The sequence below is a fragment of the Cervus canadensis genome, chromosome 29, assembly GCF_019320065.1.
Source record: "Cervus canadensis isolate Bull #8, Minnesota chromosome 29, ASM1932006v1, whole genome shotgun sequence".
NCBI lineage: Eukaryota > Metazoa > Chordata > Mammalia > Artiodactyla > Cervidae > Cervus > Cervus canadensis.
Window position 1 is genome coordinate 42,650,208 of NC_057414.1, and position 11,403 is coordinate 42,661,610.

The 11,403-nt window shown below is 63.4% G+C and overlaps 1 protein-coding gene across 10 annotated transcripts; it reads right to left on the minus strand.

Annotated features, from left to right (window-relative positions):
* Nucleotides 1-310: 310 nt before the first annotated feature.
* Nucleotides 311-11,096, minus strand: CLCF1 (cardiotrophin like cytokine factor 1). 10 transcript variants are annotated; one of them, XM_043452254.1, is made up of 4 exons: nucleotides 9,975-11,096; nucleotides 8,676-8,774; nucleotides 3,576-3,742; nucleotides 311-1,752 (listed from the first exon to the last, which is right to left on the minus strand). In XM_043452254.1, the coding sequence occupies exons 1-4, from the start codon at nucleotides 9,988-9,990 to the stop codon at nucleotides 1,258-1,260; spliced, it is 777 nt and encodes a 258-aa protein (XP_043308189.1). In that variant the 5' UTR covers nucleotides 9,991-11,096; the 3' UTR covers nucleotides 311-1,257. The 10 variants fall into 10 exon arrangements, with proteins under 10 accessions (XP_043308189.1, XP_043308192.1, XP_043308194.1 ...); XM_043452257.1 differs by lacking the exon at nucleotides 9,975-11,096 and adding an exon at nucleotides 9,638-9,865; XM_043452259.1 differs by lacking the exon at nucleotides 9,975-11,096 and adding an exon at nucleotides 9,625-9,865.
* Between the last annotated feature and the right edge of the window lie 307 nt (nucleotides 11,097-11,403).

The window sequence follows — 11,403 nt, forward strand, 5'->3', positions numbered from 1 at the left end:
TTGAGCAAACTCAGGGAGATGGTGAAGGACAGGGAAGCCTGGCCTGCTGCAGTCCACGGGGTCACAGAGCCAGGCACGACTGAGGGACTAAACAATAAGAGAAGAGGGCAGGTGAGGGGCAGGAGCGTCTTCCCGGTGGACCCAAGGGAGAGAGCCTCTTCCCGGCTCTTGGCATCTCCTGGGCTAACCCTTGGGCTTCTGGCCCTCCATCAGCAGGTGTGGGAGCCTAGGGCTGGGGGTGGGCGGAGGGAAGGCCAGGAGAACACGGATGAGAGCCAGGGGTGGGGCAAGGTCAAGCAAAGAGATGACGTTCTGGGGCAAGCATTTTATTTGTTAATACAAGAATAGAAATTCTGCAATAAATATCATCTAATAAATAACATCTCCAAATAAATAAATATTAATACAACAAACTTAAAAGAGTCATGAGTTGGGTGGGGCTGGGGGGCAGGGCCTAGGGGAGCTGCCCCCGTACCCCGAAATGCTACCGCAATGTAAACTTTCAGGAAATTCTGTGGCTGTGGCTGTGGTTGCCCTCCCCAGCCTGGGCAACCCACAGATACCCTGGGAAAGGGGGCGGAGGGGAGGCACCCTGAAGCTGGCAAGAAAATTCAAGGCCGTGTCCTTCTGGATGACACCCTGTGCCACGGATCGCCTTGGTGACCCCTGGGTCCAGTCTGTCCCTGCCCCTCTGCTTTCTGTATTACCTCCATTGCAGACCCCACCTCTTCCATTTTTCATCACATCTCTTCCATCTGGACTTGGCCACCATGTGTTTCCTGAACTGGATGTATTGAGTTGTTTGAGGGGTGGGGGAGCAACACCCATCTAAGGAGAGCAGGGCAGCCAAAGGGTTTCACCCCAGAAAGGCACATGTGATGGTGCCCCCCTGTCCCTGCCCTACAGGCATGCTTCCTGGAAGTGCCACTTGAGGGGCTGGGTGGGCGCTGGCAAGTGGTGGGCAGGAAGCAGGAAGCTGCAAGAGCCTCACACCGACTGCAGCCACTCTGGGTGCCCTTGAGTATGATGTCCTGTGGAAATGGGATGGGGCCTATTGCACCTCTTCCTCAGACCCGTAGGACTTAGGGAGGCCAGGAGGGGATGGGCCTTATTGCATCACACCCTCCTCCAAGTCCAGGGAGGCTAGAGGCTCACGGCTTCTGTCTCCTGGCTCAACAAGTGTTGGTGTACGTGTTTCTCCCTCCTAGAGTGGGAGCAGGGCTGGAAGGAGGAGGGGGAGGAGAGGGTGGTCAGAGATCAGAAGCCACGGGCTTCCAGGTGCAGGGTGACCGCGGTGGCCGGAGGCTGCATCTTCTTCTTGAGTCGGTTGAAGTCCTTGGCCGAGCGCCAGAGCCAGGTCTGCAGCTCCTTCAACAGCCAGAAGTCGTCCATCTTCTGGAGGAAGTCACTGTGGGCAGGGCCAGGGGCCCAGGTGGGCTCAGTCCCGGGCAGAGGCTGGGGCAGCGGGTAGCCCAGAGCTGCCATGACGCCCGCGATGCTGCCCAGCAGGCCCTGGAGGCTGGTGCAGAAGTGGGCCAGGCTGCGGCGCAGCTCGGCCGTGGCGGCCTGGCGGTTGAGGCCCCGCAGGTAGCACAGGAGGTGGCTGTAGGCCTCGTAGTTCTGGGTCAGCCGCAGTTTGTCGTTGAGGCTTCGCCACACCTCCAGGTTGACAGTGGCCTTGGGCAGAGTCTCCACCCCCAGCCGAGGGGGGTTGAAGTCAGGCTCGTTGAAAGGGGGGCCCAGGTAGTTCAGCTGTGAAAAGGAGAGGACGATGGGGAAGGAGGGGGGCGGAGGAGCCGGCTGGCCTGCTGGGAGATGCTCGCCCCCAAAGCTTCTATTTCCTGCGTCCCCTGACACTGGCCCCGTCTCCATGCTAGGAATCCCCTAAGTTTCTCCAGGGGTGTCATTGGCATGGAGGTGACAGTTGAAGCAACGAGGGCGATGAGCTCCCCTATGGAGAAGTGCAGAAAGAGAAGAACACGCAGGAGAAACTCAGGAAGGACGTGCTGACGGGCTGAGAGCACAAGCCTTGGGAGAGCGCCCCGCGGGGGCGGGGCAGAGCGGAAGAGGAGCCCCGAGGACCCAGGAGGCCAGGCCACAGAGGTGAAGGTGGACCAGGGGAGTCCAGAGCCAAGAAGAGGAGCTCGAGAAGGCAGCAGGGCTCAGCAGCAGGGCTGCAAAACAGAGAGCAAGGAGAGTGAGTCTCAGGAACACCGTTGGGCTTGGCAGGAGCGAGGTGCCTGACGACCTTGGAGAGAACCGTTCCAGTGGCCTGGAAGCCAGATTGCAGGGGTTAAGGAGTGAGTGGGTGGAGAGGAAGTGGAGGCAGAGGGTGTAGACCACTCCTTCAAGAAATTTGGCAGGGGAAGCCCGGGGAAGAAAAAGGGTCGGGAGCTGGAGCGGGTAGCAGAGTCAAGCAGAGGTTTCCTGGACGGGAAGGCAGAGAGCGCGGGTGGGAAGGCAGAGGGCCCGGGAGCACCCAAGCTACGCCTGCCCCTTGACGAGCCTGGGCCACTCGTTGGAGGGCAGGGGCCACGGTCCTCGCTGAGGCATCCCCCAGAGAAGGGCTCAGAAGTGCAGGGCTGCCGGAGGCAGAAACGGGCCATCTCAAGAGCTGGGCAGGAGGAAGGGTATGAAGACAGTCTAGGGAAGAGGACAGAGCCTTGCCAACCCTCAGGGGAGAGGCCTGGGGCCCAGGGAGAGGGCGAGGGAGCCGGCTCAGCTGGGAGAGAGAGGGAGAAGCAAGAGGCGAGGCCTGGGATAGGCAAGGGCCCAGGGGGAGGTTCACACGCTGACAAGCTCAGAGACAAACTAATTTCCTCGGTGTATCCTGGGGCTGGAGCCAGCTCCCCCGTCACCCTCCTCCCCCTGCTTTCCCTGGCTCCAGAGTAGGGTCTGGGATGTGGAAGAGGAACACGGGAAGAGGGGCCAGTTCCCCACGGTCCTCGGCAACCCCGACCCTCCTCCCTTCTCTCCTGGGCTCTCTGAGCACCTCCGGACCACACCCAGATCCGTATGGCATAGCTTCCATCCGCACCCCAAGCCCCCCTGCCACTCCTGGCCTGGGCTCCCTACAGCCCCTCTTCTCCCCAGGTCCCCCTTAGGAGGCCCAGCTAGGATGGGAGAGGCAGACTGAAGGGAGGCCCATGGGTCCGGAGCAGCAGGGCCCCAGGTCTGGGGCAGAGACGAGCTGGAACACAGGCATGGGGGGTGGGGCCCTCCAGCCCCACCCAGCCCCACCCGGGCAAGAAACACCACAACACGGTGTAAACAGAGGAGACTTCCCCGGCCCTCAGGGGGAGGCAGGCGGCCGGGCCGGCAGCCAGTGCGGCAGTGGGCCAAGGCGGGTGCGAGGCCTGCCCACATGCCTAGTCCTGGGGCCAGGGATGGGGAGGAGGGGGCACCTTCCCCAAGAGGGAGGGCAGGAGATGGGCCAGCCAGGGGGACTGCTGGGAGCCCAAGCCCCTGCCCATCACCCCGTCATTTACTGGGACCCCCGCTCTCTTGGTGTTCTCTCTTCCCCCACCCCCGTTCGCCACCCAACTGCCAGCCCCTGAGCAGCCCCGGATACTCACATAGGTCCCAGCCAAGCTGCGGAGCTGGTGCTCCAGGTAGCGGGTGAGGTCATAGGTTTTCTGGATGGAGGGGCCAGGCCCCGGGTCTCCGGTGCGGTTGAGGGCTGGCACCGCAGGGACCTGCCAGAGCACGGTGCACAGGCACGCGAGCATCCCCCACGAGTCCCCTGTGAACGGGACAGGGAGGAGCGTGAGGTGGCCCGGCCCAGGAGGCAGCTGGCAGCCCCTCAGGTGTCTCTCCCCACCTTGGGTGGGAGCGGGGCGAGGGTGGGACACCAGGTGGGAGCAGGCGGAATGGAGGAGGGGCGCTTCCCGGCCTGAGTGTGCTCATGGAGACATATTTGTGTTTGAGGACGAGGACTTGGCCTGTGTGTCTACCAGGAGGTACCGGAGAGCATCTGTGTGTCAGCTAAGAGTCGCCATGTGCGTGGGGTACGTGTGTGTGCGCGTACGTGGGGGGACAGGCCAAGGGATGTGAATCAGAATCAGCATTCCCGGGTTCCAGCGGGAACCCACCCTCTGCAGCTTAGGGGGAGCCCAGGGGTTGGGAAACAGCACTTCTCAGAGATTCAAGTTGAGAGAAATCAGCCCTGAGAGGGACGCGCAAGAGGCAGCCACGAGTGGGAGTCAAGCCAGAGGCAGGACGCAGGGTCAGACCATCAGGGTCAGAGGCAAGGTGTAGCTGTGGACACCAGGGCCGGGCGGGCTGAAGGACATGGGGCTGGCTCGGGTGGGTGATACATTCCAGGATTTGATTCCGGCGCGTGGAAAGTGCAGGGTCACATTAGACTGAAGGAAATGTGGTGCTCGCTCTGAGAGGCCGGCTGCAGTGAGATTTGCCCCATGCTCCTCTAGGGTATCAGATGGGGGAAAGTTAGACCTGAATGAGACCTGGGGATCGGTCTGCCATGAAGACAAGGTGGGGGTGGGGCAGAGACAGCATGTGATGTATTTGATGAGTCCCGCTTGTCCGCTGCAGAGAAGGCAATAGAACCCCACTCCAGTACTCTTGCCTGGAAAATCCCATGGATGGAGGAGCCTGGTAGGCTGCAGTCCATGGGGTCGCTAAGAGTCAGACACAACTGAAGCGACTTAGCAGCAGCAGCTTGTCCACTGATGATGCTGAAGAGTTTGGGCCCCGCAGGATATCAGAGGCCAGGGGTCAGAGCTGTGAGGACAGACTCGACCGTTGGGAAACATGATGTCCTCAGGTTTTAGGTGAGGTTCAAGGTCAAGAGCACTAGACCAGGATTCAGTGGGCCTTGGGATTGGCAATGGCCATGAGGGTTAGGAGAGAGTAAGGCTGTAATTGGCACTGGGCTAGGTTAGGTTTAAGGACTGGGTTCCTTTTAAAGTTTCAGGTTAGTTTATTGGGATCTGGCTGACTGAGTGTGGTTGAGGTTTGAGTCCAGCTGGGGGATGTGGTTAGGTTTGGGCAGGCAGAGGGTTGGCTAGGGCTGAAGTTTGTGCATTTGTTGATGTAGCTGTCTGATGGGGTGATACATGGCATGTCACTCAGTAGGGCTAGTTTGGGTTTTGAGCTTGGGGAGCTGTGAGGTCGACAGTGGTTTCCTTTTTTTAGTTTTGATTATATCCTGTCAAATTTTCTACAATGATATATGTTGCTTTGATAGAAATAAGTTGGATACAGGTTTAACAAGTTGATTGTACTTAGAGTAATGGTAAGTGTGGAGTTAGGAAGAATTAAGACCAGGTTGGTTTAGACTTAGTCATATGCTGGGTCAGGGGTTTAGAGAGGGTTGCAGCCTCGGAGAGCTTAGGATTCACACGGTCTGGAAGGTCTCTGTGGAGGGCAGGGCTCAGCTGGGACCTTCTGCAGTGGCCCGCTGGTTGGTCTGGCTCTTTCAGATGCATTGGCACCGGCTGCACTGATAGAGCGTGATAACAGCGTGCCTCTAGTCTCAGGGAATCTGCCGTCCTGAGTGAAGGGCTCTTGTTTGAGAATATGTGTGTGTGTGCACGCATGCACGCACACACGTGCCCCACCCACGTGTGTTTTAGGACAGAAGGCAGGGCCAGACCCATAACTGCTGCCTGGGGAGACAGGCTCCCCTCTTCCTCTTCTCCATCTGTAGCCTGTGGCTTCCCTCCCAAATGGTCCTCTCCTCATCCTTCCTTTCCACCCCTAGCTCTTGCTGACTCTGAGTTCCCTTCTTTCTCCTCCCCCCCCCCTCTTTTTTTGGCTGCGCTGAGCAGCACTAGGGGTATCCTAGTTCCCTAAGCAGGGATCAAACCCGTGCCCCCTGCAGTACACGTGTTGAGTCTTAACCACTGGACCACCAGGGAAGTCCCCCTGAGTTCCTTTCTATTCCCTGTTCTTCACATCCCCAGACAACTCCAGGTCCTTCTCCTCTGCTGCCCTCAGCCGCTGTCTGGCTGAGTGCCCAGGATCCTATGGGCACAGTGAGGGATTAGTTTCAGGGGCTGGAGACCTGCTGAGCAGGGAGCAGCCCTTCTGGGACTAAGTCCCGTCTCCTCCTCAGTCAGTGATGACGCCGAGGGTCCCGGCAGAATCGGCAGTGAGGAGCTGGGCTCGGCTCTTTACCCCACCGTGCTCTGGGCAGCCCTGCCAGCCAGGGTTCGGGGACTGGCTCTGCCCGGCCCACAGAGGGTAGGGCGGGGGTCAGGAACCCAGTTCTGGGCCTTGTTCTTCCCTCCCTGTCTGGGCCCTGTGGGACATCCCTGGGGAGGACTGGCTCCCTACACAGGGACGGCACAGGGAGAAGCCTCTGGAAAAACAAGAGCGAAGTCATCTGGGCAGAAAAACGGCTCATGAAATTAACCAGACAAGGCCGGTGTTTCCAGGAATATTTCAGTTCTGAGGTAACTGTGTCACTGAAGGCTGGGGGGGTGGGGGGGTGGGGGGAGAGAGCTGAAGGATCTGAGGGATCAAGAGGAAAGGAGCCTCAGAAATCCAGAGGGAGAAGAGGCAGGAGGGGAATAGAAGGCCAAAGGGCTCTCCTCTGTCGGGATGGCTGCTGCTCTGGGCAAGATGTCCCACCTCTCAGGCAGCAAAACTGAGAGCTGTCTGGGCAGAGAACACCTGTGGTTTAGCCGTAGGCCCTGGAACTCTTGCCTGTGTCCCTAGGAGGGCAAGTGCTGGGGGCACCCTGGAGTCCTCACACTCCCCCTCCTCTGCAGGCCAGGGTGTGCAGGTGGGCCGGCAATGGGGGGCTGTGTCCTGGGCCCCCTCCCCCAGCCCTGGCCCCCAGCCCGGCCCCCGCCCCAACTCTGCCTCTGGCTGCTGCCCACTGATTGTTTACATCCCGTCTTCCCCTGTGTTTATAAATCCGGCTGAGCACGTGAGGAGCTAATGAGAGCAGCTCACATTTCCTGCTGCGGGGGCCCCCCGCCACCCCCCCATCCTGGCCCCCGCCCCGGCCAGCCCCTAATTCCATCCAGATCCCTGGGCCCTGGGAACCAAGGCCCCTCTCATGAACACACACACACACACACACACACACACACACACACACACACACACACACACACACACACACACACACACACACACTCAGCCCACGCACGCGCATGGCCACCCTGACATGGCTGCACAGGCAGGCAGACCACATGGACGCATGTCTCTAGGCAGCTGCCCCCCTCAGCCCGTCTCCCCCAGTCTGACCTTACTCGGGAAAGATAGGGGGCTCAGCAGTGCACACGAGCCAGGGCAGTCATGTGGGGAGGGCCGGTCAGCCAGGAGACTCTGCGCCTTGGACTGGTGGCTCAGAGCCGTCAGCCCGACAGGTAGGAGCTGGGAGGCGCTGCCCAGAGGCGCTGGGCTGAGGGTCCAAGCAAGAGTGAAGGCCCTGCCTTGAGGCCAGGCCAGGCTCAGCACCCTGGTGACCTCGGAGGGGTCAGTGGAGGAGCACCACAGGAACGCAGCCACTGAAGGGGTGCTGGGTCCACGGTGGTGAGAGAGTCAGGGAACAGCCCTGGGGGTCACCGCCAGCCCCTGTTCTCAGAGAAAGGCCCAAAGGAACAACCCAGCTTTCCTGGTCTTCTGGGCTGGCTGCACCTCCGCTGTCTTCCTTCTCTCCCTTCCATCTCTCCTTGATTCCCTATCTCCTAGGCAACTGAGAAGCAGATTAGGGAGTGGGTAAAGGGTGGGCCCAAAGTCAGGAGACCTCTCTGTCACCAGCCCATCCAGTGGCTGGGCTTGTGTGATGGGGTCCCACTGTGCAGCTAAATTTCAAACCACGTGGCCCTCCGGCTCTGCTGTCCTCTTCAGCAGACCCCTCCCTGCCCTTCTCTTCCAGCCTAAATGACAAGGAGAAACTGAGGCCCAGGGAAAGAAGCAGATGGGCGGCCGCCTCCCAGCCTTGAGGAGTGTGTTCCCACCCTAGGAGTTGGGCTTTTGTTGGAGTTGAGGGTCGGGGTTGTGCCACAAGAGGACCCTGGGTGGAGCCGGGCAGAAAGCAGGCATGGGGGGCGCGGAGGGGTGTGTGTGGGGGGTAGCGCAAAATGAAGGAAATAGTCCAGCAATGGTGTGGGTGTGCTTGAAAGGGTGTTGTTATCCAGAGAGTGTGGGAGGGGCTCGGGGAGCGTGCAGGAGCCAGAGTGTGAATAGACAGGTGGGATTGTGGGGAGGAATGTGAAGTGTCACTAACAGAGTAGCTAGTGCCGAGGGGGGTGTGCAAAAGTGTGACCGGCCCGCGCAGGGCTCTGCCAGGGGGAAAGGGAACCATTACATCGGCTGGGAGGGGAGACCTCGAGGCTGCTGCGGCGGGACAGTCGCTGCCACTGCTGCCTGCTGCCTCCTTCCTCCCCCGGTTGGTTCCAGGGCAGAGAGCGTGTCTGAGCCAGTGGGGGCACCGGGTCTGCTCCGTCGGGGTGGGGGGCGGTGTATCCCCGTGTCCCGCGGGAAGGGCAGACGTGTGCTCCCGCAGCCGGGGAGGGGCTCCGTGGGGACAGGGAAAGCACAGAGGTGTCAGCCCGGAGGGGTCAGGGTCAGAGACCGCCCAACCGAGGAGCGCGTCCAGTGGCCCCCCGCCCCCCACAGGCGCTCTCCGAGGCTCGGACCGCGCCGGCCTAGCCGGACCTCCAGCCGCCCCTCCCCTCCCGGCAGCCCCCTCCTACCCCAGCGGGGCGGGCCGGGCCGGGCGCAGGAGGAAGCGGGGACGCGTCCTCTGGGAGGTGGGAGTCTGGGGAGGGCATCTGGAGCGCAGAGCGGAGTCGCTGGGAAGGAAGGTGGGGAGAGCCGGGATGAGGGGACTCTGGCGAGGCCCGAGGCCTGGGGGTTCCGTCGAGGGGCTCGGCCCGCTCGCCCACCCCCCCGCCTCGGCGGTGACCTCTCGCTCCCGGCCCCCTCCCTGCGGCGGCGGCGGCGGCGTCGCCGCCTTCCCCCTGTGTGGCCCCGGCGCCCCCGGCCCCGCCCCCGGCCCGCTCCCGCCCGGTCGCTCCCTTCCCGGCGGCGGGGGCGGGGGCGGGGTCCGGGGGCGCCGGGGCTCCGGGCTCGGCCGGGCCGCTGCCCTTTCCCGCGCCGTCCACTCCCTGCCCGCCCTCCCGCGGGCCGCCGGGGCCGAGCGGCCGCCGCCGCCGCTCCCCGGCCGGTGACAGACTTTGCTGCCCGGTCCGGCCGGGCTGCGCCCGCCACCGGCCCCCCCCCACCCCGCCACGCCCGCCCGCACTAATCACTCCCAGGCCACGGCGGGCCGGCCCGGGGGGCTCGCGGCCGCCGCCCGGCCCCTACCTGCCGCCGGCTCGCCCGCCACAGGCAGCATGGTGGGCTCCGGCCGCGCGGCGCGCAGCGAGGAAGCCGCGACTCCCGCGGCCCGGCCCGGACCAGCCCGGCGCGGCTCTGCCCTCCGCCCTCCTCTCTCCGCTCGCCCGCCCTCCTTCCCGCCCTCCCCTCCCGGCGGGCCGGGGAGGGAGAGCGGCGCGGCCCGAGGTGTCGGCCTCCCCTCGCCTCCCGCCGGCCCGGCCTCGGGCTCCCCCGAGCCCCCCTCCCTCCCGCCCGCTTCCTCTCCCGGCCCCCTCCTCCTCCGCGCGCGCCGTCTCCTCCCGCAGACCCGCTCCCTCCTCGGACTCGCTCTCCCGACTTTGGCGCGGGGCTCGGTCCTCTGGGGTCCCGGGACCCCGCCTCGCCGGGCTCCAGGTGGCCGCCTCCCAGGTCTGCGGGTCGCCCGGGCCGCCCGCCGCGCTCCGGCCACCTCCCGGCCCCGCCGAGCGGACTCCAGGAATGCCGCGTCCCCGCCCGGCCCCTCTCGAGGGCGCCCGGCCGTGCCCCCCCGCCCCGGCCCGAGCCCCGCGGGCGGGGACAGCGCCCGGCTCCCCAGCCCGGCCCCGGCTCGGGACTCCCCGGGGGAAGGACGGGAACCGGATCTGGCGGCTGCCGGGCGGGGGCGGGGGCCGGGGCCTCGGACGCCTGGCTCCTACCTGCTCGGAGGTCCATGGGGCTGGGGGCCGGGCGGGCCGGGCGCGGCTCCTCTCCCGGAGGCTGACGGAGTGGGAGGGCGAGCGGCGGCTCCGGCGAAGCTTTAATAATCCCATCCGCCAGGCCCACTCGCAGGTTTTTTTCGCTCGGTTTCGGATTTTTTTTTTTTTTTTTTCGGTGTGGGACATTCTGCAAACTTTTTTTTTTCTGACGTGTAAAGCTGTAACCACAAATTGTAGCGGCCCTCCCCGGGGTGGGGGGAGGAGGGGGGAGGAGGGAAGGGAGGGCTTCTGGGGCTCCTCTCCCTCCCACAGCACCGAGGGGGGGTGAGGTGAGGCGAGGCTGCGGCGGTACCACCCCGGGCCTCCTGGGGGAGGGGGCGGGAGGGCATCCGTCCGGCGGCAAACTCCCCAGAGGCAGGGGAGTGAGCTGGCCGCCCCTTTTCTTCTCCCTGGGTGTCGGCCTGGGGCGCCGGCCCCGGCCCGGCGGGGTCCGGCTCTCACCCTACCTCTGCCTCAGCATCTCTAACCTCCCCACCCCTCCGTCCCCCCCCCCCACACCCCGAGTAAACGCAATGACACATTCTCCCAAATGCCAGCGAGCTGGCTTCGAAGCAAGTGATGGTGTTTTTCCTGCTGCCCTTTGTCTGGGCTGACCGCCCCCCTTGCCTATTGTCCCTCCGCCTGTCCCATTTCCAAACGCCGAGGCTGAGCGAGGCGCTCGGGCTGGGGCAGGTGACTAACCGGCTCACAATGCCCGCCCCCCGGGGGGGCGGGCAGAGGGCACCACAGGCCCACTGCCCAGTGCGGAGGGAAGAAGAGGGCACTTGGCAGAGGGCTCTTCCCTCCAGTTCACAGGGTTCTTCATTCTTCCTGCCCCTGGCCAGGAGAGTGCTCATGGGTGGGGGACTCGTAATTCATTAATCAGCACGAGGCACCGGACCAGTTTCAACACCAGAGGTTTCAGGGGTGACTCAGCGAGACCTTTCGGGTGCAAGGCGACGGAGAGACCCAGAGTCCCCACTTGTGAAATGCTTTCCCATGAAGACTCTGCTTTCTCCTGCCTTTGGGGTTGGGGCTGTGGGCTTTCCGGGTGGTGGGGTAGGGGTGGCTGGGCTGTGGAGTGCCCCTCTGTCCGTCCTTCCCTCGGGACTGGACAGGGACTCGCCAGGCGGGATCCCTTAGGGACCCACAAGCCCAGACCCTCCCTGGAGGGTCTCCCTGTCTCCCCGCACAGAGGACTCCAAGGAGAGTGCAGAGGAAACGCTCCCATTCGGGGCGTGCAGACATCCCCACTCCACGACTTTTCTTTGGTCATTTGGTCTCCAAGGCTTGAGTGCTCTAAAGCCAGACCACCAATTAAATCACTTGGTAGTAAGTCGCTTTTGTTGTGGTCTATTTGCCGCCTGGAGGAGGGAGAGGTGGTGGTGGG

What these genes read in the sequence shown, in the direction of transcription:
- CLCF1 (XM_043452253.1), bottom strand. Translation starts at nt 9,319, where the DNA reads ATGCTGCCTGTGGCGGGCGAGCCGGCGGCAG. An exon ending in GCCCGGCCCGCCCCGCTGGG is followed by an intron (nt 3,743 to 8,675) that starts GTAGGAGGGGGC and finishes TCCCGTTCACAG; the next exon opens with GGGACTCGTGGGGGATGCTC. An exon ending in GCAGCTTGGCTGGGACCTAT is followed by an intron (nt 1,753 to 3,575) that starts GTGAGTATCCGG and finishes TCCTTTTCACAG; the next exon opens with CTGAACTACCTGGGCCCCCC.